The sequence below is a fragment of the Engystomops pustulosus genome, chromosome 6, assembly GCF_040894005.1.
Source record: "Engystomops pustulosus chromosome 6, aEngPut4.maternal, whole genome shotgun sequence".
In the NCBI taxonomy this organism is placed as follows: domain Eukaryota; kingdom Metazoa; phylum Chordata; class Amphibia; order Anura; family Leptodactylidae; genus Engystomops; species Engystomops pustulosus.
Window position 1 is genome coordinate 3,351,761 of NC_092416.1, and position 23,375 is coordinate 3,375,135.

General features: G+C 53.4%; 1 protein-coding gene across 1 annotated transcript in view; it reads left to right on the forward strand.

The window, feature by feature from the left end:
* MEGF8 (multiple EGF like domains 8) overlaps positions 1 to 23,375 on the forward strand; it is a 57,246-nt gene that overhangs the window by 11,987 nt on the left and 21,884 nt on the right. The window contains exons 19-29 of the mRNA XM_072113773.1: positions 845 to 976; positions 2,709 to 2,822; positions 2,932 to 3,174; positions 4,480 to 4,664; positions 7,617 to 7,824; positions 13,798 to 13,996; positions 14,069 to 14,204; positions 14,324 to 14,538; positions 16,679 to 16,789; positions 16,859 to 16,977; positions 17,046 to 17,250. Of these exons, the coding sequence (XP_071969874.1) occupies positions 845 to 976; positions 2,709 to 2,822; positions 2,932 to 3,174; positions 4,480 to 4,664; positions 7,617 to 7,824; positions 13,798 to 13,996; positions 14,069 to 14,204; positions 14,324 to 14,538; positions 16,679 to 16,789; positions 16,859 to 16,977; positions 17,046 to 17,250 (1,867 nt within the window). The remainder of the gene's footprint in view (positions 1 to 844; positions 977 to 2,708; positions 2,823 to 2,931; positions 3,175 to 4,479; positions 4,665 to 7,616; positions 7,825 to 13,797; positions 13,997 to 14,068; positions 14,205 to 14,323; positions 14,539 to 16,678; positions 16,790 to 16,858; positions 16,978 to 17,045; positions 17,251 to 23,375) is intronic.

A 23,375-nucleotide genomic window follows, 5' to 3' on the forward strand; every position in this document is an offset into this window, starting at 1 on the left:
AGGTCTGATTACACATCTCTCCAGGGACAGTACATAACACTGGCTGCAGAGAGCACAGAGCACAGCAGTGTGAGGTCTGATTACACATCTCTCCAGGGACAGTACATAACACTGGCTGCAGAGAGCACAGAGCACAGCAGTGTGAGGTCTGATTACACATCTCTCCAGGGACAGTACATAACACTGGCTGCAGAGAGCACAGAGCACAGCAGTGTGAGGTCTGATTACACATCTCTCCAGGGACAATACATAACACTGGCTGCAGGGAGCACAGAGCACAGCAGTGTGAGGTCTGATTACACATCTCTCCAGGTACAATACATAACACTGGCAGCAGAGAGCACAGAGCACAGCAGTGTGAGGTCTGATTACACATCTCTCCAGGGACAATACATAACACTGGCTGCAGAGAGCACAGAGCACAGCAGTGTGAGGTCTGATTACACATCTCTCCAGAGACAATACATAACACTGGCTGCAGAGAGCACAGAGCACAGCAGTGTGAGGTATGGTTACACATCTCTCCAGGGACAATACATAACACTGGCTGCAGAGAGCACAGAGCACAGCAGTGTGAGGTCTGATTACACATCTCTCCAGGGACAGTACATAACACTGGCTGCAGAGAGCACAGAGCACAGCAGTGTGAGGTCTGATTACACATCTCTCCAGGGACTATACATAACACTGGCTGCAGAGAGCACAGAGCACAGCAGTGTGAGGTCTGATTACACATCTCTCCAGGTATAATACATAACACTGGCTGCAGAGAGCACAGAGCACAGCAGTGTGAGGACATTACATAACACAGTCTGTAGCAGTGAATTCTCTAATCTTCCTGTAGGCGCAGGACGTGCTCGGATTGTCTCTCCAACTCCAGTCACTGCGCCTGGTGCCAGTCCACCGGGAGCTGCTTCTACTTTGCTGCGTATCTTGCCAAGTATCCGTATGGCGACTGTAGAGACTGGTATGACAGGTGAGTGACGGGGGGACTCTACACTACACTGGGGGCTCCTTCTCCTGTGGTGGGACCCTCTGAGCAGACACTCACCCGCTCCCTTCTCTTGTGGTCACTGGGGGCCTCTGTGGTGGGACCCTCTGAGCGGACACTCACCCGCCCCCTTCTCTTGTGGTCACTGGGGGTCTCTGTGGTGGGACCCTCTGAGCAGACACTCACCCGCCCCCTTCTCTTGTGGTCACTGGGGGTCTCTGTGGTGGGACCCTCTGAGCGGATACTCACCCCTCCCCTTCTCTTGTGATCACTGGGGGTCTCTGTGGTGGGACCCTCTGAGCAGACACTCACCTGCCCCCTTCTCTTGTGATCACTGGGGGTCTCTGTGGTGGGACCCTCTGAGCAGACACTCACCCGCCCCCTTCTCTGTGGTGGGACCCTCTGAGCGGACACTCACCCCTCCCCTTCTCTGTGGTGGGACCCTCTGAGCAGACACTCACCCGTCCCCTTCTCTGTGGTGGGACCCTCTGAGCAGACACTCACCCGTCCCCTTCTCTGTGGTGGGATCCTCTGAGCAGACACTCACCCGCCCCCTTCTCTGTGGTGGGACCCTCTGAGCGGACACTCACCCCTCCCCCTTCTCTGTGGTGGGACCCTCTGAGCAGACACTCACCCGCCCCCTTCTCTTGTGGGGGTCTCTGTGGTGGGACCCTCTGAGCAGACACTCACCCGCCCCCTTCTCTGTGGTGGGACCCTCTGAGCAGACACTCACCCGTCCCCTTCTCTGTGGTGGGACCCTCTGAGCAGACACTCACCCGCCCCCTTCTCTGTGGTGGGACCCTCTGAGCAGACACTCACCCGTCCCCTTCTCTTGTGGGGGTCTCTGTGGTGGGACCCTCTGAGCAGACACTCACCCGCCCCCTTCTCTGTGGTGGGACCCTCTGAGCGGACACTCACCCCTCCCCCTTCTCTGTGGTGGGACCCTCTGAGCAGACACTCACCCGCCCCCTTCTCTTGTGGGGGTCTCTGTGGTGGGACCCTCTGAGCAGACACTCACCCGCCCCCTTCTCTGTGGTGGGACCCTCTGAGCAGACACTCACCCGCCCCCTTCTCTGTGGTGGGACCCTCTGAGCAGACACTCACCCGCCCCCTTCTCTTGTAGGGGTCTCTGTGGTGGGACCCTCTGAGCAGACACTCACCCGCCCCCTTCTCTTGTGGGGGTCTCTGTGGTGGGACCCTCTGAGCAGACACTCACCCGCCCCCTTCTCTGTGGTGGGACCCTCTGAGCGGACACTCACCCGCCCCCTTCTCTGTGGTGGGACCCTCTGAGCGGACACTCACCCCTCCCCTTCTCTGTGGTGGGACCCTCTGAGCAGACACTCACCCCTCCCCTTCTCTGTGGTGGGACCCTCTGAGCAGACACTCACCCGCCCCCTTCTCTTGTGGGGGTCTCTGTGGTGGGACCCTCTGAGCGGACACTCACCCACCCCTTCTCTGTGGTGGGACCCTCTGAGCGGACACTCACCCGCCCCCTTCTCTTGTGGTCACTGGGGGTCTCTGTGGTGGGACCCTCTGAGCGGACACTCACCCCTCCCCTTCTCTGTGGTGGGACCCTCTGAGCGGACACTCACCCCTCCCCTTCTCTTGTGGTCTTTGGGGGTCTCTGTGGTGGGACCCTCTGAGCGGACACTCACCCCTCCCCTTCTCTGTGGTGGGACCCTCTGAGCGGACACTCACCCCTCCCCTTCTCTTGCAGCGTCCACTCGGTGCCTCAGTGCATGGACTGCTCCCGCTTTAACACCTGTCGGGAGTGTTTGCAGAATTTTGAGTGCGGTTGGTGCGGAAACATCGACAACCCGACGGTGGGAAGGTGCGTGATTGTTACAGGAGCATCCAGTCCTCACGGCTCTGCCAGCTCCAGGTCACTTGTACTGATACATTGTAACAAAAGCGATGAGATGATTGTTGTGTCTCTCCAGGTGTTACTCTGGTGATTATTCGGGGGTGCGGGGCTACACCTCCTGCTCCCGGGCCTTGTCCTTCTCCAGGATTGCAGCTGAACCCGCGGAGTGGTCCTATGATTCCTGCCCGGATGTGGATGAGTGTAGACTGGGGATGGCCACGTGCCACAGACACGCCACGTGCCGGAACACGCCGGACTCGTATGAGTGTCACTGTGAGCGTGGGTACACGGGGGACGGAGTGACGCACTGTAACCAGACGTGAGTGCCCTCTTATTACTGTACAGCTTGCTATATGTCATCCCACTCCTGCAGGTGTTATAATGAGTGCACCCCCCCCCCCCCCCCCTGTACCCTGCAGCGGCCTCTTATTACTGTACAGCTTGCTATATGTCATCCCACTCCTGCAGGTGTTATAATGAGTGCACCCCCCCCCCCCTGTACCCTGCAGCGGCCTCTTATTACTGTACAGCTTGCTATATGTCATCCCACTCCTGCAGGTGTTATAATGAGTGCTCCCACGGGACGTGCAGCGGCCTCTTATTACTGTACAGCTTGTTATATGTTATCCCACTCCTGCAGGTGTTATAACGAGTGCTCCCACGGGACGTGCAGCGGCCTCTTATTACTGTCCAGCTTGTTATATGTTATCCCACTCCCGCAGGTGTTATAACGAGTGCTCCCACGGGACGTGCAGCGGCCGCTTATTACTGTACAGCTTGTTATATGTTATCCCACTCCTGCAGGTGTTATAATGAGTGCTCCCACGGGACGTGCAGCGGCCTCTTATTACTGTACAGCTTGTTATATGTTATCCCACTCCTGCAGGTGTTATAACGAGTGCTCCCATGGGACGTGCAGCGGCCGCTTATTACTGTACAGCTTGTTATATGTTATCCCACTCCTGCAGGTGTTATAATGAGTGCTCCCACGGGACGTGCAGCGGCCTCTTATTACTGTACAGCTTGTTATATGTTATCCCACTCCTGCAGGTGTTATAATGAGTGCTCCCACGGGACGTGCACCAGCCTCTTATTACTGTACAGCTTGTTATATGTTATCCCACTCCTGCAGGTGTTATAACGAGTGCTCCCACGGGACGTGCAGCGGCCGCTTATTACTGTACAGCTTGTTATATGTTATCCCACTCCTGCAGGTGTTATAATGAGTGCTCCCACGGGACGTGCACCAGCCTCTTATTACTGTACAGCTTGTTATATGTTATCCCACTCCTGCAGGTGTTATAACGAGTGCTCCCACGGGACGTGCAGCGGCCGCTTATTACTGTACAGCTTGTTATATGTTATCCCACTCCTGCAGGTGTTATAACGAGTGCTCCCACGGGACGTGCAGCGGCCGCTTATTACTGTACAGCTTGTTATATGTTATCCCACTCCTGCAGGTGTTATAATGAGTGCTCCCACGGGACGTGCAGCGGCCGCTTATTACTGTACAGCTTGTTATATGTTATCCCACTCCCGCAGGTGTTATAACGAGTGCTCCCATGGGACGTGCAGCGGCCGCTTATTACTGTACAGCTTGTTATATGTTATCCCACTCCTGCAGGTGTTATAACGAGTGCTCCCACGGGACGTGCAGCGGCCCCCCATCTTTCTCCTGCCTGTGTGACCTGGGGTGGACGTCCAACCAGAGCAGCGTGATGGAGAGCGGCGTGGAGTGCAGCGTGGACTGCGGCTGTAACTTCCATAGCACCTGCACTCACGGGCCGGGGGTCTGCGACTCGTGCCAAGGTAAGAGGGGCAGCCGAGGGGGCAACGCTGTGTAATCAGACTGTATGAGGGCTATACATGGTCCGGGGCTGTGCCTATGATACTGTATGAGGGCTATACATGGTCCGGGGCTGTGCCTATGATACTGTATGAGGGCTATACATGGTCCGGGGCTGTGCCTATGATACTGTATGAGGGCTATACATGGTCCGGGGCTGCGCCTATGATACTGTATGAGGGCTATACATGGTCCGGGGCTGTGCCTATGATACTGTATGAGGGCTATACATGGTCCGGGGCTGTGCCTATGATACTGTATGAGGGCTATACATGGTCCGGGGCTGGGCCTATGATACTGTATGAGGGCTATACATGGTCCGGGGCTGTGCCTATGATACTGTATGAGGGCTATACATGGTCCGGGGCTGCGCCTATGATACTGTATGAGGACTATACATGGTCCGGGGCTGTGCCTATGATACTGTATGAGGGCTATACATGGTCCGGGGCTGTGCCTATGATACTGTATGAGGACTATACATGGTCCGGGGCTGTGCCTATGATACTGTATGAGGACTATACATGGTCCGGGGCTGTGCCTATGATACTGTATGAGGGCTATACATGGTCCGGGGCTGTGCCTATGATACTGTATGAGGACTATACATGGTCCGGGGCTGTGTGATCAGACTGTATGAGGACTATACATGGTCCGGGGCTGGGCCTATGATACTGTATGAGGGCTATACATGGTCCGGGGCTGTGCCTATGATACTGTATGAGGACTATACATGGTCCGGGGCTGGGCCTATGATACTGTATGAGGGCTATACATGGTCCGGGGCTGTGCCTATGATACTGTATGAGGACTATACATGGTCCGGGGCTGCGCCTATGATACTGTATGAGGGCTATACATGGTCCGGGGCTGTGCCTATGATACTGTATGAGGGCTATACATGGTCCGGGGCTGTGCCTATGATACTGTATGAGGGCTATACATGGTCCGGGGCTGCGCCTATGATACTGTATGAGGGCTATACATGGTCCGGGGCTGTGCCTATGATACTGTATGAGGACTATACATGGTCCGGGGCTGTGTGATCAGACTGTATGAGGGCTATACATGGTCCGGGGCTGTGCCTATGATACTGTATGAGGACTATACATGGTCCGGGGCTGTGCCTATGATACTGTATGAGGGCTATACATGGTCCGGGGCTGTGCCTATGTTACTGTATGAGGGCTATACATGGTCCGGGGCTGCGCCTATGATACTGTATGAGGACTATACATGGTCCGGGGCTGTGCCTATGATACTGTATGAGGGCTATACATGGTCCGCGGCTGTGCCTATGATACTGTATGAGGGCTATACATGGTCCGGGGCTGTGCCTATGATACTGTATGAGGGCTATACATGGTCCGGGGCTGTGCCTATGATACTGTATGAGGGCTATACATGGTCCGGGGCTGTGCCTGTGATACTGTATGAGGGCTATACATGGTCCGGGGCTGTGCCTATGATACTGTATGAGGGCTATACATGGTCCGGGGCTGTGCCTATGATACTGTATGAGGACTATACATGGTCCGGGGCTGGGCCTATGATACTGTATGAGGACTATACATGGTCCGGGGCTGCGCCTATGATACTGTATGAGGGCTATACATGGTCCGGGGCTGTGTGATCAGACGGTATGAGGACTATACATGGTCCGGGGCTGTACCTATGATACTGTATGAGGGCTATACATGGTCCGGGGCTGTGCCTATGATACTGTATGAGGACTATACATGGTCCGGGGCTGCGCCTATGATACTGTATGAGGGCTATACATGGTCCGGGGCTGTGCCTATGATACTGTATGAGGGCTATACATGGTCCGGGGCTGTGCCTATGATACTGTATGAGGACTATACATGGTCCGGGGCTGCGCCTATGATACTGTATGAGGGCTATACATGGTCCGGGGCTGTGCCTATGATACTGTATGAGGGCTATACATGGTCCGGGGCTGTGCCTATGATACTGTATGAGGACTATACATGGTCCGGGGCTGGGCCTATGATACTGTATGAGGGCTATACATGGTCCGGGGCTGTGCCTATGATACTGTATGAGGACTATACATGGTCCGGGGCTGTGCCTATGATACTGTATGAGGGCTATACATGGTCCGGGGCTGTGCCTATCATACTGTATGAGGGCTATACATGGTCCGGGGCTGTGCCTATGATACTGTATGAGGGCTATACATGGTCCGGGGCTGGGCCTGTGATACTGTATGAGGGCTATACATGGTCCGGGGCTGTGCCTATGATACTGTATGAGGGCTATACATGGTCCGGGGCTGCGCCTATGATACTTTATGAGGACTATACATGGTCCGGGGCTGCGCCTATGATACTGTATGAGGACTATACATGGTCCGGGGCTGCGCCTATGATACTGTATGAGGGCTATACATGGTCCGGGGCTGTGCCTATGATACTGTATGAGGACTATACATGGTCCGGGGCTGGGCCTATGATACTGTATGAGGGCTATACATAGTCTGGGGCTGCGCCTATGATACTGTATGAGGACTATACATGGTCCGGGGCTGTGCCTATGATACTGTATGAGGACTATACATGGTCCGGGGCTGTGCCTATGATACTGTATGAGGGCTATACATGGTCCGGGGCTGTGCCTATGATACTGTATGAGGACTATACATGGTCCGGGGCTGTACCTATGATACTGTATGAGGGCTATACATGGTCCGGGGCTGTGCCTATGATACTGTATGAGGGCTATACATGGTCCGGGGCTGTGCCTGTGATACTGTATGAGGGCTATACATGGTCCGGGGCTGTGCCTATGATACTGTATGAGGGCTATACATGGTCCGGGGCTGTGCCTATGATACTGTATGAGGACTATACATGGTCCGGGGCTGTGCCTATGATACTTTTTCTCTTTGGCAGACTGGACGCAGGGCCCTCAGTGCCAGGAGTGTAAGCCCGGCAGCCACGGCAGCGCCACGCAGAAGGGGTGCCAGGAATGTGCCTGCAACAAACATGGGAAACCCGAAATGGGTTACTGCAACCGGGAGACGGGCGTCTGCTACTGCACCGACAACACACAGGGAGAGCACTGCGACAAATGTGCACCCGGGTATTACGGGGACCCCAGGTACGTGGCCAGATGGGTGTCACTGTATAGCATGACCGAGTACATAGTACTGATTATACTTCAGCATACACAGCGAGCTGCCATGTCCTGTGTGTCCTGACACCTTTCTATCATAGCCAGCAGTGGTCAGGGGTCAGCATGGGTGCTCTGACCCCTCTGTGACTACACCCCCCATACACAGCGAGCTGCCATGTCCTTTGTCCTGACACCTTTCTATCATAGCCAGCAGTGGTCAGGGGTCAGCATGGGGGCTCTGACCCCTCTGTGACTACACTCCCCATACACAGCGAGCTGCCATGTCCTGTGTGTCCTGACACCTTTCTATCATAGCCAGCAGTGGTCAGGGGTCAGCATGGGTGCTCTGACCCCTCTGTGACTACACCCCCCATACACAGCGAGCTGCCATGTCCTGTGTGTCCTGACACCTTTCTATCATAGCCAGCAGTGGTCAGGGGTCAGCATGGGTGCTCTGACCCCTCTGTGACTACACCCCCCATACACAGCGAGCTGCCAGGTCCTGTGTGTCCTGACACCTTTCTATCATAGCCAGCAGTGGTCAGGGTTCAGCATGGGTGCTCTGACCCCTCTGTGACTACACCCCCTATACACAGCGAGCTGCCATGTCCTGTGTGTCCTGACACCTTTCTATCATAGCCAGCAGTGGTCAGGGGTCAGCATGGGTGCTCTGACCCCTCTGTGACTACACCCCCCATACACAGCGAGCTGCCATGTCCTGTGTGTCCTGACACCTTTCTATCATAGCCAGCAGTGGTCATGGGTCAGCATGGGTGCTCTGACCCCTCTGTGACTACACCCCCCATACACAGCGAGCTGCCAGGTCCTGTGTGTCCTGACACCTTTCTATCATAGCCAGCAGTGGTCAGGGTTCAGCATGGGTGCTCTGACCCCTCTGTGACTACACCCCCTATACACAGCGAGCTGCCATGTCCTGTGTGTCCTGACACCTTTCTATCATAGCCAGCAGTGGTCAGGGGTCAGCATGGGTGCTCTGACCCCTCTGTGACTACACCCCCCATACACAGCGAGCTGCCATGTCCTGTGTGTCCTGACACCTTTCTATCATAGCCAGCAGTGGTCAGGGGTCAGCATGGGCGCTCTGACCCCTCTGTGACTACACCCCCCATACACAGCGAGCTGCCATGTCCTGTGTCCTGACACCTTTCTATCATAGCCAGCAGTGGTCAGGGCTCAGCATGGGCGCTCTGACCCCTCTGTGACTACACCCCCCATACACAGCGAGCTGCCATGTCCTGTGTGTCCTGACACCTCTATCATAGCCAGCAGTGGTCAGGGGTCAGCATGGGTGCTCTGACCCCTCTGTGACTACACCCCCCATACACAGCGAGCTGCCATGTCCTGTGTGTCCTGACACCTTTCTATCATAGCCAGCAGTGGTCAGGGGTCAGCATGGGCGCTCTAACACCTCTGTGACTACACCCCCCCATACACAGCGAGCTGCCATGTCCTGTGTGTCCTGACACCTTTCTATCATAGCCAGCAGTGGTCAGGGGTCAGCATGGGTGCTCTGACCTCTGTGACTACACCCCCCATACACAGCGAGCTGCCATGTCCTGTGTGTCCTGACACCTTTCTATCATAGCCAGCAGTGGTCAGGGGTCAGCATGGGCGCTCTGACCTCTCTGTGACTACACCCCCCATACACAGCGAGCTGCCATGTCCTGTGTCCTGACACCTTTCTATCATAGCCAGCAGTGGTCAGGGGTCAGCATGGGCGCTCTGACCCCTCTGTGACTACAACCCCATACACAGCGAGCTGCCATGTCCTGTGTCCTGACACCTTTCTATCATAGCCAGCAGTGGTCAGGGGTCAGCATGGGCGCTCTGACCCCTCTGTGACTACACCCCCCATACACAGCGAGCTGCCATGTCCTGTGTGTCCTGACACCTTTCTATCATAGCCAGCAGTGGTCAGGGGTCAGCATGGGCGCTCTGACCCCTCTGTGACTACACCCCCCATACACAGCGAGCTGCCATGTCCTGTGTGTCCTGACACCTTTCTATCATAGCCAGCAGTGGTCAGGGGTCAGCATGGGCGCTCTGACCCCTCTGTGACTACACCCCCCATACACAGCGAGCTGCCATGTCCTGTGTGTCCTGACACCTTTCTATCATAGCCAGCAGTGGTCAGGGGTCAGCATGGGCGCTCTGACCCCTCTGTGACTACACCCCCCATACACAGCGAGCTGCCATGTCCTGTGTGTCCTGACACCTTTCTATCATAGCCAGCAGTGGTCAGGGGTCAGCATGGGCGCTCTGACCTCTCTGTGACTACACCCCCCATACACAGCGAGCTGCCATGTCCTGTGTGTCCTGACACCTTTCTATCATAGCCAGCAGTGGTCAGGGGTCAGCATGGGCGCTCTGACCCCTCTGTGACTACACCCCCATACACAGCGAGCTGCCATGTCCTGTGTGTCCTGACACCTTTCTATCATAGCCAGCAGTGGTCAGGGGTCAGCATGGGCGCTCTGACCCCTCTGTGACTACACCCCCATACACAGCGAGCTGCCATGTCCTGTGTGTCCTGACACCTTTCTATCATAGCCAGCAGTGGTCAGGGGTCAGCATGGTTGCTCTGACCCCTCTGTGACTACACCCCCCATACACAGCGAGCTGCCATGTCCTGTGTGTCCTGACACCTTTCTATCATAGCCAGCAGTGGTCAGGGGTCAGCATGGGAGCTCTGACCCCTCTGTGACTACACCCCCCATACACAGCGAGCTGCCATGTCCTGTGCCCGGACACCTTTCTATCATAGCCAGCAGTGGTCAGGGGTCAGCATGGGCGCTCTGACCCCTCTGTGACTACACCCCCATACACAGTGAGCTGCCATGTCCTGTGTGTCCTGACACCTTTCTATCATAGCCAGCAGTGGTCAGGGGTCAGCATGGGCGCTCTGACCCCTCTGTGACTACACCCCCCATACACAGCGAGCTGCCATGTCCTGTGTGTCCTGACACCTTTCTATCATAGCCAGCAGTGGTCAGGGGTCAGCATGGGTGCTCTGACCCCTCTGTGACTACACCCTCCATACACAGCGAGCTGCCATGTCCTGTGTGTCCTGACACCTTTCTATCATAGCCAGCAGTGGTCAGGGGTCAGCATGGGTGCTCTGACCCCTCTGTGACTACACCCCCATACACAGCGAGCTGCCATGTCCTGTGTGTCCTGACACCTTTCTATCATAGCCAGCAGTGGTCAGGGGTCAGCATGGGCGCTCTGACCCCTCTGTGACTACACCCTCCATACACAGCGAGCTGCCATGTCCTGTGTGTCCTGACACCTTTCTATCATAGCCAGCAGTGGTCAGGGGACAGCATGGGTGCTCTGACCCCTCTGTGACTACACCCCCATACAGAGCGAGCTGCCATGTCCTGTGTGTCCTGACACCTTTCTATCATAGCCAGCAGTGGTCAGGGGTCAGCATGGGCGCTCTGACCCCTCTGTGACTACACCCTCCATACACAGCGAGCTGCCATGTCCTGTGTGTCCTGACACCTTTCTATCATAGCCAGCAGTGGTCAGGGGTCAGCATGGGCGCTCTGACCCCTCTGTGACTACACCCCCCATACACAGCGAGCTGCCATGTCCTGTGTGTCCTGACACCTTTCTATCATAGCCAGCAGTGGTCAGGGGTCAGCATGGGTTCTCTGACCCCTCTGTGACTACACCCCCCATACACAGGGAGCTGCCATGTCCTGTGTCCTGACACCTTTCTATCATAGCCAGCAGTGGTCAGGGGTCAGCATGGGCGCTCTGACCCCTCTGTGACTACACCCCCCATACACAGCGAGCTGCCATGTCCTGTGTCCTGACACCTTTCTATCATAGCCAGCAGTGGTCAGGGGTCTGCATGGGTGCTCTGACCCCTCTGTGACTACACCCCCCATACACAGTGAGCTGCCATGTCCTGTGTGTCCTGACACCTTTCTATCATAGCCAGCAGTGGTCAGGGGTCAGCATGGGCGCACTGACCTCTCTGTGACTACACCCCCCATACACAGCGAGCTGCCATGTCCTGTGTGTCCTGACACCTTTCTATCATAGCCAGCAGTGGTCAGGGGTCTGCATGGGTGCTCTGACCCCTCTGTGACTACACCCCCCATACACAGCGAGCTGTCATGTCCTGTGTGTCCTGACACCTTTCTATCATAGCCAGCAGTGGTCAGGGGTCAGCATGGGCGCTCTGACCCCTCTGTGACTACACCCCCCATACACAGCGAGCTGCCATGTCCTGTGTGTCCTGACACCTTTCTATCATAGCCAGCAGTGGTCAGGGGTCAGCATGGGCGCTCTGACCCCTCTGTGACTACACCCCCCATACACAGCGAGCTGCCATGTCCTGTGTGTCCTGATACCTTTCTATCATAGCCAGCAGTGGTCAGGGGTCAGCATGGGTGCTCTGACCCCTCTGTGACTACACCCCCCATACACAGCGAGCTGCCATGTCCTGTGTGTCCTGACACCTTTCTATCATAGCCAGCAGTGGTCAGGGGTCAGCATGGACGCTCTGACCTCTCTGTGACTACACCCCCCATACACAGGGAGCTGCCATGTCCTGTGTGTCCTGACATCTTTCTATCATAGCCAGCAGTGGTCAGGGGTCAGCATGGGTGCTCTGACCCCTCTGTGACTACACTCTCCCATACACAGCGATCTGCCATGTCCTGTGTGTCCTGACACCTTTCTATCATAGCCAGCAGTGGTCAGGGGTCAGCATGGGCGCTCTGACCCCTCTGTGACTACACCCCCCATACACAGCGAGCTGCCATGTCCTGTGTCCTGACACCTTTCTATCATAGCCAGCAGTGGTCAGGGGTCAGCATGGGTGCTCTGACCTCTCTGTGACTACACTCCCCATACACAGGGAGCTGCCATGTCCTGTGTCCTGACACCTTTCTATCATAGCCAGCAGTGGTCAGGGGTCAGCATGGGTGCTCTGACCTCTCTGTGACTACACTCCCCATACACAGGGAGCTGCCATGTCCTGTGTCCTGACACCTTTCTATCATAGCCAGCAGTGGTCAGGGGTCAGCATGGGTGCTCTGACCTCTCTGTGACTACATCCCCCATACACAGGGAGCTGCCATGTCCTGTGTCCTGACACCTTTCTATCATAGCCAGCAGTGGTCAGGGGTCAGCATGGGTGCTCTGACCCCTCTGTGACTACACCCCCCATACACAGGGAGCTGCCATGTCCTGTGTCCTGACACCTTTCTATCATAGCCAGCAGTGGTCAGGGGTCAGCATGGGCGCTCTGACCTCTCTGTGACTACACCCCCATACACAGCGAGCTGCCATGTCCTGTGTCCTGACACCTTTCTATCATAGCCAGCAGTGGTCAGGGGTCAGCATGGGTGCTCTGACCCCTCTGTGACTACACCCCCATACACAGCGAGCTGCCATGTCCTGTGTCCTGACACCTTTCTATCATAGCCCGCAGTGGTCAGGGGTCAGCATGGACGCTCTGACCCCTCTGTGACTACACCCCCATACACAGCGAGCTGCCATGTCCTGTGTGTCCTGACACCTTTCTATCATAGCCAGCAGTGGTCAGGGGTCAGCATGGGCGCTCTGACCCCTCTGTGACTACACCCCCCATACACAGCGAGCTGCCATGTCCTGTGTGTCCTGACACCTTTCTATCATAGCCAGCAGTGGTCAGGGGTCAGCATGGGGGCTCTGACCCCACTGTGACTACACCCCCATACACAGCGAGCTGCCATGTCCTGTGTGTCCTGACACCTTTCTATCATAGTCAGCAGTGGTCAGGGGTCAGCAGTGGTCAGGGGTCAGCAGTGGTCAGGGGTCAGCAGTGGTCAGGGGTCAGCAGTGGTCAGGGGTCAGCAGTGGTCAGGGGTCAGCAGTGGTCAGGGGTCAGCATGGGCTCTGTATTGTGTAATCTGAGGATACTTGTGATTACTTCCCCAGGAATGGAGGGACGTGTTACTTGGAGTGTCAGGGTCGGCAGCTCCTCTCCCGGGTCTCGTCTTCTGCCCTGGGTTCTCCTGGGGGGTCGTATTGTCTGTGGATGCTGAGCGTCTCGTCTCGCGCTGAGCCTTGCCATCCTGAAGCCAGTTGCCCGCGGCTCAGCCTCAGCCTGCAGCCGGACTTCAGTATCCCGTGCATGGTGAGCCCCGTCCTCCATATTGTGCCGCCATATTGATCTTCCCGTCTGACGTTCGCCCTCCTCCCGTTGCAGCACAGTTACGTTTACGTCTTTGATGGGATCCCGGCTTTCCTGGACACGGGGCTTCTGCAGTCGGATCGCAGCTTATTGGGGGCATTTTGTGGACGAGGTCGGGGGGAGACTCCACTTACTGTAGAGGCCACCACAGGTGAGTGTACATGGCTGTACTTACCTCTCCCTTTACCCTTCTCATGTTATACTTGTCTGGTTCTGTTGGATCCAGTCTTCTCTTTGCCGTGTCTTATATATAATCCGGTGTCTCGCCAGGCGTCCTTGTGGTGTATTATGAAGCGAATAACACGGAGCCGAGCGGGTTCAATGCCACGTACACGGTCCACGAATGTCACCCGCCGTGCGGTCCCAACAGGGTGTGCCGGGGGCAGAGCTGCGTCTGCAGGAGCCCGCTGTCCGGCCCCTACTGTCTGCGCAACGTGTGTCCCAGAAACTGCTCCGTGGAGGAAGAGAAGGGGGTCTGCAACCAGGTGAGGAGCCCCTGAGCACAGGCCAAGGGTCCGGGGGTTACAGGGGTGGTGCAGGGGTATTGCTCCAGCAGAAAAGGGATTTTTGAGGCCCTTTATTCCCTCCTGTGCCTTTCCTCCACTGGGAGAGGACACAGGACAGAAGGTGGCGGCTACGGCTGACGTCAGAGGGGCGAGGTCAGAGGGGCGAGGTCAGAGGGGCGAGGTCAGAGGGGCGAGGTCAGAGGGGCGAGGTCAGAGGGGCGAGGTCAGAGGGGCGAGGTCAGAGGGGCGAGGTCAGAGGGGCGAGGTCAGAGGGGCGAGGTCAGAGGGGCGAGGTCAGAGGGGCGAGGTCAGAGGGGCGAGGTCAGCGGGGCGAGGTCAGCGGGGCGAGGTCAGCGCTTTCTCTCTGGCTCTGAAGCTGAGGTTGGCCATATGACCTGCAGCTTCGTCACACAGCAGACAGCGCAGTAGTGATGGGAATTCCGGCTCTTCGTAGTGATCCGGCTCATTAGGCTCCGCTCACTAAGTAGATCCGGCTCTTATGGCTCCTGAACGGCTCCCTATTAAATATATAACAGTGAGCCGAAGGCCAGTCAGTCACCCCACATCACACAACTTTTAACCCAATTTTATCGGGGTTAAAGGGGAAGTGGTGAGACTTTTTTTTGGGGAGCGGGGTTTAGTGAGCCATCTCAGCTCGGCTCACTAAGGGGAAGCGTGAACGACCTGAGCCGGCTCTATGTGCCCGAGGGACCCATCACTAGAGCAGAGCTTCCTGCTCCTCTGCACCTGCAACATTGTATCATATAACCAGGAAATATCCACATCCTGTATCGTTAGTGTGATCATTACATAAACTTCACCTGATACGAGAAGTGGAAACCAGGCGCAAGGTGCAGAATAACCTAATAAAGAAATAATCTGCTCTTACTAGATTTACAGTATGTGTGATGTGTATTATATATAGATATGGGGCTATATACAGTATATATACATACTACATATCATATCCTAAATCCATATACAATACTTATCAGGACACGCTATATGTTCATATATACTGTATATGTCTCTACACCCTATAAATATACATGGTCAAGATATCTACTGTACATGGATTTAGGATATGAATATATAGTACAGACGGTCCCCTACTTAAGGACACCCGACTTACAGACAACCCATAGTTACAGACGGACCCCTCTGCCCACTGTGACCTCTGGTGACCTCTCTGGATGCTTTACTATAGTCCCAGGCTGCAATGATCAGCTGTAAAATGTCTGTAATGAAGCTTTATTGATAATTCTTGGTCCAATTACACCAAAAATTTTGAAACTCCAATTGTCACTGGGGCAAAAGAAAAAAAATTGTTTAGAACGTCAATTATAAAATATACAGTTTCGACTTACATACAAATTCAACTTAGGAACAAACCTCCGGACCCTATCTTGTATGTAACCCGGGGACTGCCTGTACATAGCTAAAAGTTTTGGCTGGGATTACAATGGTAAAATATACAGTTCCGACTTGCATACAAACTCAACTTAAAAACAAACCTACAGACCCTATCTTGTATGTAACCCGGGGACTGCCTGTATGGTGTATAGATAATATATGGAGTACAGGCAGTCCCCGGGTTACATACAAGATCGGGTCTGTAGGTTTGTTCTTAAGTTGAGTTTGTATGTAAGTCGGAACTGTATATTTTATCATTGTAGTCCCAGCCTGAACTTTTTTGGTCTCTGTGACAATTGGATTTTAAAAATGTAGGATTGTCATAAGAATCAGGAGTAACACTAAAGCTTCATTACAGACGCCGGTGATAACTGTTACAGCTGATTATTGTAGCCTAGGACTAAAGTACAGGAAATTACCAAAATTCAGAGGTCTGTGTGTAACTAGGGGTCGTATGTAAGTCAGGTGTTCTTATTAGGGGACTGCCTGTATATAGATAATAGATAAACGGGTTCAAAGCAGCCAAACGCACGGTAAACAGTAAAAACGGATGCGTTTTTAAACGAATTGAAAATGCATGCTCTCAAACGGAGCAGAAAGGCCACGAGTGGCATCACCCTTAGGACATGTTGGAGAGGTCCAGGTTGTAGTGGTTCTGGAGGTCCAGGGCCGGATAGACATTTCTGTGTTTGTGTCCTTTCCCTAGACCCTGGGCGTCTGCTTCTGCTCTCCGGGTTACGCCGGGGAGGACTGCTCGGTGCGATTGGACTCTGGGAAGATTGTGTGGGAGAGTCTGATGGACCCGCAGCTGACAGCAGTAAGTGTTGTAGATGATATCCTCTCTCTCTGTGTGTGTGCGGTGTCTGCAGCTTGTGTGTCTCTGCAGGATACAGCCAGTCGCTTCTTACACCGGCTGGGGCACACCATGGTGGAGGGGCCGGATCACACCCTCTGGATGTTCGGGGGTCTGTCTCTGAGGGACGGGGTGCTGGGCAGCGTCTATAGGTAGGTGTCACCCCCCCCCTCGCTGCATACGTATAGCGGGATTATTCCTGACTTGCTGATCCCTGCAGATATTCCATCTCTGAGCGTCGCTGGACCCAGATGTTGGCGGGCACGGAGGGCGGCGGTCCCGGGCCCAGTCCTCGTTACTTCCATGCCGCAGCCTATAACCCCCTGCGCAATGCCATGTACATCATGGGGGGTCTCACCAACGACGGGGCCTACAGCGACTTCTGGGTGCTAAACCTCACGACCCTGCAGTGGAGGAAAGACCTGGTGAGTGCTCAGCCCTTTCTAGGAAATCTACCATGTCATTTCATACATTGTGAAGCAAACACACCCTGAGAAAGCTGCAGCTACACTGATGCAGGAACATATCTTGTATAATCCCTGAGTGGTTTTGCTGGAATAGCAGCTCCTGTGGCTTCTCCAATGCTTCTCCTCTTGCCCTGCTCCAGAGAATGACATCCTCACTGTGTTGTCCCTGCCAGGCAGAAGTAATCAATCGCTGCACCATCCCCAGCTGCTGTGTGCGAGTCATCCAGCTCAGTGTGATTAGTCCTGTCTGGACAGTTCAGGAAGCTCCGTGTGTAATGTGTTCATGTAGGCAGCCAGAGCATCCAGCTTTCCCAAGGTCCTGAATGTTATAATTGTTTTTTCAGCAAAACCACTCAGCACAGGGATTAAACAAGATCTTTTTCTGCATCAGTGTAGCTACATCATTCTCAGGGAATGTTTGCTTCATTATGGATGAAATCAAATGGTAGATTTTCCGTTTATCAATGCTGAGTGTGTGTGTACATAGAAGTGCTGAGTGTGTGTGTATATATAGAAGTGCTGAGTGTGTGTGTATATATAGAAGTGCTGAGTGTGTGTGTATATATAGAAGTGCTGAGTGTGTGTGTATATATAGAAGTGCTGAGTGTGTGTGTATATATAGAAGTGCTGAGTGTGTGTGTATATATAGAAGTGCTGAGTGTGTGTGTATATATAGAAGTGCTGAGTGTGTGTGTATATATAGAAGTGCTGAGTGTGTGTGTATATATAGCAGTGCTGAGTGTGTGTGTATATATAGAAGTGCTGAGTGTGTGTGTATATATAGAAGTGCTGAGTGTGTGTGTATATATAGAAGTGCTGAGTGTGTGTGTATATATAGAAGTGCTGAGTGTGTGTGTATATATAGCAGTGCTGAGTGTGTGTGTATATATAGCAGTGCTGAGTGTGTGTGTACATAGAAGTTCTGAGTGTGCGTGTACATAGAAGTGCTGAGTGTGTGTGTATATATAGCAGTGCTGAGTGTGTGTGTATATATAGAAGTGCTGAGTGTGTGTGTATATATAGCAGTGCTGAGTGTGTGTGTATATATAGAAGTGCTGAGTGTGTGTGTATATATAGAAGTGCTGAGTGTGTGTGTACATAGAAGTGCTGAGTGTGTGTGTATATATAGAAGTGCTGAGTGTGTGTGTATATATAGAAGTGCTGAGTGTGTGTGTATATATAGCAGTGCTGAGTGTGTGTGTATATATAGCAGTGCTGAGTGTGTGTGTATATATAGAAGTGCTGAGTGTGTGTGTATATATAGCAGTGCTGAGTGTGTGTGTATATATAGAAGTGCTGAGTGTGTGTGTATATATAGAAGTGCTGAGTGTGTGTGTATATATAGCAGTGCTGAGTGTGTGTGTATATATAGAAGTGCTGAGTGTGTGTGTATATATAGAAGTGCTGAGTGTGTGTGTGTGTATATATAGAAGTGCTGAGTGTGTGTGTATATATAGAAGTGCTGAGTGTGTGTGTATATATAGCAGTGCTGAGTGTGTGTGTATATATAGAAGTGCTGAGTGTGTGTGTATATATAGAAGTGCTGAGTGTGTGTGTATATATAGAAGTGCTGAGTGTGTGTGTATATATAGAAGTGCTGAGTGTGTGTGTATATATAGAAGTGCTGAGTGTGTGTGTATATATAGAAGTGCTTAGTGTGTGTGTATATATATAGAAGTGCTGAGTGTGTGTGTATATATAGAAGTGCTGAGTGTGTGTGTATATATAGAAGTGCTGAGTGTGTGTGTATATATAGAAGTGCTGAGTGTGTGTGTATATATAGAAGTGCTGAGTGTGTGTATATATATAGAAGTGCTGAGTGTGTGTGTATATATAGAAGTGCTGAGTGTGTGTGTATATATAGAAGTGCTGAGTGTGTGTGTATATATAGAAGTGCTGAGTGTGTGTGTATATATAGAAGTGCTGAGTGTGTGTGTACATAGAAGTGCTGAGTGTGTGTGTATATATAGCAGTGCTGAGTGTGTGTGTATATATAGAAGTGCTGAGTGTGTGTGTATATATAGCAGTGCTGAGTGTGTGTGTATATATAGCAGTGCTGAGTGTGTGTGTATATATAGAAGTGCTGAGTGTGTGTGTATATATAGCAGTGCTGAGTGTGTGTGTATATATAGAAGTGCTGAGTGTGTGTGTATATATAGAAGTGCTGAGTGTGTGTGTATATATAGCAGTGCTGAGTGTGTGTGTATATATAGAAGTGCTGAGTGTGTGTGTATATATAGAAGTGCTGAGTGTGTGTGTGTATATATAGAAGTGCTGAGTGTGTGTGTATATATAGAAGTGCTGAGTGTGTGTGTATATATAGCAGTGCTGAGTGTGTGTGTATATATAGAAGTGCTGAGTGTGTGTGTATATATAGAAGTGCTGAGTGTGTGTGTATATATAGAAGTGCTGAGTGTGTGTGTATATATAGAAGTGCTGAGTGTGTGTATATATAGAAGTGCTGAGTGTGTGTGTATATATAGAAGTGCTTAGTGTGTGTGTATATATATAGAAGTGCTGAGTGTGTGTGTATATATAGAAGTGCTGAGTGTGTGTGTATATATAGAAGTGCTGAGTGTGTGTGTATATATAGAAGTGCTGAGTGTGTGTGTATATATAGAAGTGCTGAGTGTGTGTATATATATATAGAAGTGCTGAGTGTGTGTGTATATATAGAAGTGCTGAGTGTGTGTGTATATATAGAAGTGCTGAGTGTGTGTGTATATATAGAAGTGCTGAGTGTGTGTGTATATATATAGAAGTGCTGAGTGTGTGTGTATATATAGAAGTGCTGAGTGTGTGTGTATATATAGAAGTGCTGAGTGTGTGTGTATATATAGAAGTGCTGAGTGTGTGTGTATATATAGAAGTGCTGAGTGTGTGTGTGTATATAGAAGTGCTGAGTGTGTGTGTATATATAGAAGTGCTGAGTGTGTGTGTATATATAGCAGTGCTGAGTGTGTGTGTATATATAGAAGTGCTGAGTGTGTGTGTATATATAGAAGTGCTGAGTGTGTGTGTGTATATAGAAGTGCTGAGTGTGTGTGTGTATATAGAAGTGCTGAGTGTGTGTGTATATATAGAAGTGCTGAGTGTGTGTGTATATATAGCAGTGCTGAGTGTGTGTGTATATATAGAAGTGATGAGTGTGTGTGTATATATAGAAGTGCTGAGTGTGTGTGTGTATATATAGAAGTGCTGAGTGTGTGTGTATATATAGAAGTGCTGAGTGTGTGTGTATATATAGAAGTGCTGAGTGTGTGTGTATATATAGAAGTGCTGAGTGTGTGTGTATATATAGAAGTGCTGAGTGTGTGTGTATATATAGAAGTGCTGAGTGTGTGTGTATATATAGAAGTGCTGAGTGTGTGTGTATATATAGAAGTGCTTAGTGTGTGTGTATATATAGAAGTGCTTAGTGTGTGTGTATATATATAGAAGTGCTGAGTGTGTGTGTATATATAGAAGTGCTGAGTGTGTGTGTATATATAGAAGTGCTGAGTGTGTGTGTGTATATATAGCAGTGCTGAGTGTGTGTATATAGAAGTGCTGAGTGTGTGTTTATATATAGAAGTGCTGAGTGTGTGTGTATATATAGAAGTGCTGAGTGTGTGTGTATATATAGAAGTGCTGAGTGTGTGTGTATATATAGAAGTGCTGAGTGTGTGTGTACATAGAAGTGCTGAGTGTGTGTGTACATAGAAGTGCTGAGTGTGCGTGTACATAGAAGTGCTGAGTGTGCGTGTACATAGAAGTGCTGAGTGTGCGTGTACATAGAAGTGCTGAGTGTGCGTGTACATAGAAGTGCTGAGTGTGCGTGTACATAGAAGTGCTGAGTGTGCGTGTACATAGAAGTGCAGAGTGTGCGCGTGTGTGTATACAGCGGTGCAGAGTGTGCGCGTGTGTGTATACAGCGGTGCAGAGTGTGCGCGTGTGTGTATACAGCGGTGCAGAGTGTGCGCGTGTGTGTATACAGCGGTGCAGAGTGTGCGCGTGTGTGTATACAGCGGTGCAGAGTGTGCGCGTGTGTGTATACAGCGGTGCAGAGTGTGCGCGTGTGTGTATACAGCGGTGCAGAGTGTGCGCGTGTGTGTATACAGCGGTGCAGAGTGTGCGCGTGTGTGTATACAGCGGTGCAGAGTGTGCGCGTGTGTGTATACAGCGGTGCAGAGTGTGCGCGTGTGTGTATACAGCGGTGCAGAGTGTGCGCGTGTGTGTATACAGCGGTGCAGAGTGTGCGCGTGTGTGTATACAGCGGTGCAGAGTGTGCGCGTGTGTGTATACAGCGGTGCAGAGTGTGCGCGTGTGTGTATACAGCGGTGCAGAGTGTGCGCGTGTGTGTATACAGCGGTGCAGAGTGTGCGCGTGTGTGTATACAGCGGTGCAGAGTGTGCGCGCGTGTGTATACAGCGGTGCTGAGTGTGCGCGCGTGTGTATACAGCGGTGCTGAGTGTGCGCGCGTGTGTATACAGCGGTGCTGAGTGTGCGCGCGTGTGTATACAGCGGTGCTGAGTGTGCGCGCGCGTGTATACAGCGGTGCTGAGTGCGTGCGCGCGCGTGTATACAGCGGTGCTGAGTGCGCGCGCGCGCGTGTATAGAGCGGTGCTGAGTGTGCGCGCGCGCGCGTGTATAGAGCGGTGCTGAGTGTGCGCGCGCGCGCGTGTATAGAGCGGTGCTGAGTGTGCGCGCGCGCGCGCGTGTATAGAGCGGTGCTGAGTGTGCGCGCGCGCGCGCGTGTATAGAGCGGTGCTGAGTGTGCGCGCGCGCGTGTGTATACAGCGGTGCTGAGTGTGCGCGCGCGTGCGCGTGTGTATACAGCGGTGCTGAGTGTGCGCGCGCGTGTGTATACAGCGGTGCTGAGTGTGCGCACGCGCGCGCGCGTGTATACAGCGGTGCTGAGTGTGCGCGCGCGTGTATACAGCGGTGCTGAGTGTGCGCGCGCGTGTATACAGCGGTGCTGAGTGTGCGCGCGCGTGTATACAGCGGTGCTGAGTGTGCGCGCGCGCGCGCGCGCGCGTGTGTATACAGCGGTGCTGAGTGTGCGCGCGCGCCCGTGTGTATACAGCGGTGCTGAGTGTGCGCGCGCGCCCGTGTGTATACAGCGGTGCTGAGTGTGCGCGCGCGCCCGTGTGTATACAGCGGTGCTGAGTGTGCGCGCGCGCCCGTGTGTATACAGCGGTGCTGAGTGTGCGCGCGCGCCCGTGTGTATACAGCGGTGCTGAGTGTGCGCGCGCGCGCGTGTGTATACAGCGGTGCTGAGTGTGCGCGCGCGCGCGTGTGTATACAGCGGCGCTGAGTGTGCGCGCGCGCGCGTGTGTATACAGCGGCGCTGAGTGTGCGCGCGCGCGCGTGTGTATACAGCGGCGCTGAGTGTGCGCGCGCGCGCGTGTGTATACAGCGGCGCTGAGTGTGCGCGCGCGCGCGTGTGTATACAGCGGCGCTGAGTGTGCGCGCGTGTGTATACAGCGGCGCTGAGTGTGCGCGCGCGCGCGTGTGTATACAGCGGCGCTGAGTGTGCGCGCGCGCGCGTGTGTATACAGCGGCGCTGAGTGTGCGCGCGCGCGCGTGTGTTAACAGCGGCGCTGAGTGTGCGCGCGCGCGCGTGTGTTAACAGCGGCGCTGAGTGTGCGCGCGCGCGCGTGTGTTAACAGCGGCGCTGAGTGTGTGCGCGCGCGCGTGTGTATACAGCGGCGCTGAGTGTGCGCGCGCGCGCGTGTGTTAACAGCGGCGCTGAGTGTGCGCGCGCGTGTGTTAACAGCGGTGCTGAGTGTGCGCGCGCGTGTGTATACAGCGGTGCTGAGTGTGCGCGCGCGCGCGTGTGTTAACAGCGGTGCTGAGTGTGCGCGCGCGCGTGTGTATACAGCGGTGCTGAGTGTGCGCGCGCGCGTGTGTATACAGCGGTGCTGAGTGTGCGCGCGCGCGTGTGTATACAGCGGTGCTGAGTGTGCGCGCGCGCGTGTGTATACAGCGGTGCTGAGTGTGCGCGCGCGCGCGCGTGTGTATACAGCGGTGCTGAGTGTGCGCGCGCGCGCGCGTGTGTATACAGCGGTGCTGAGTGTGCGCGCGCGCGTGTGTATACAGCG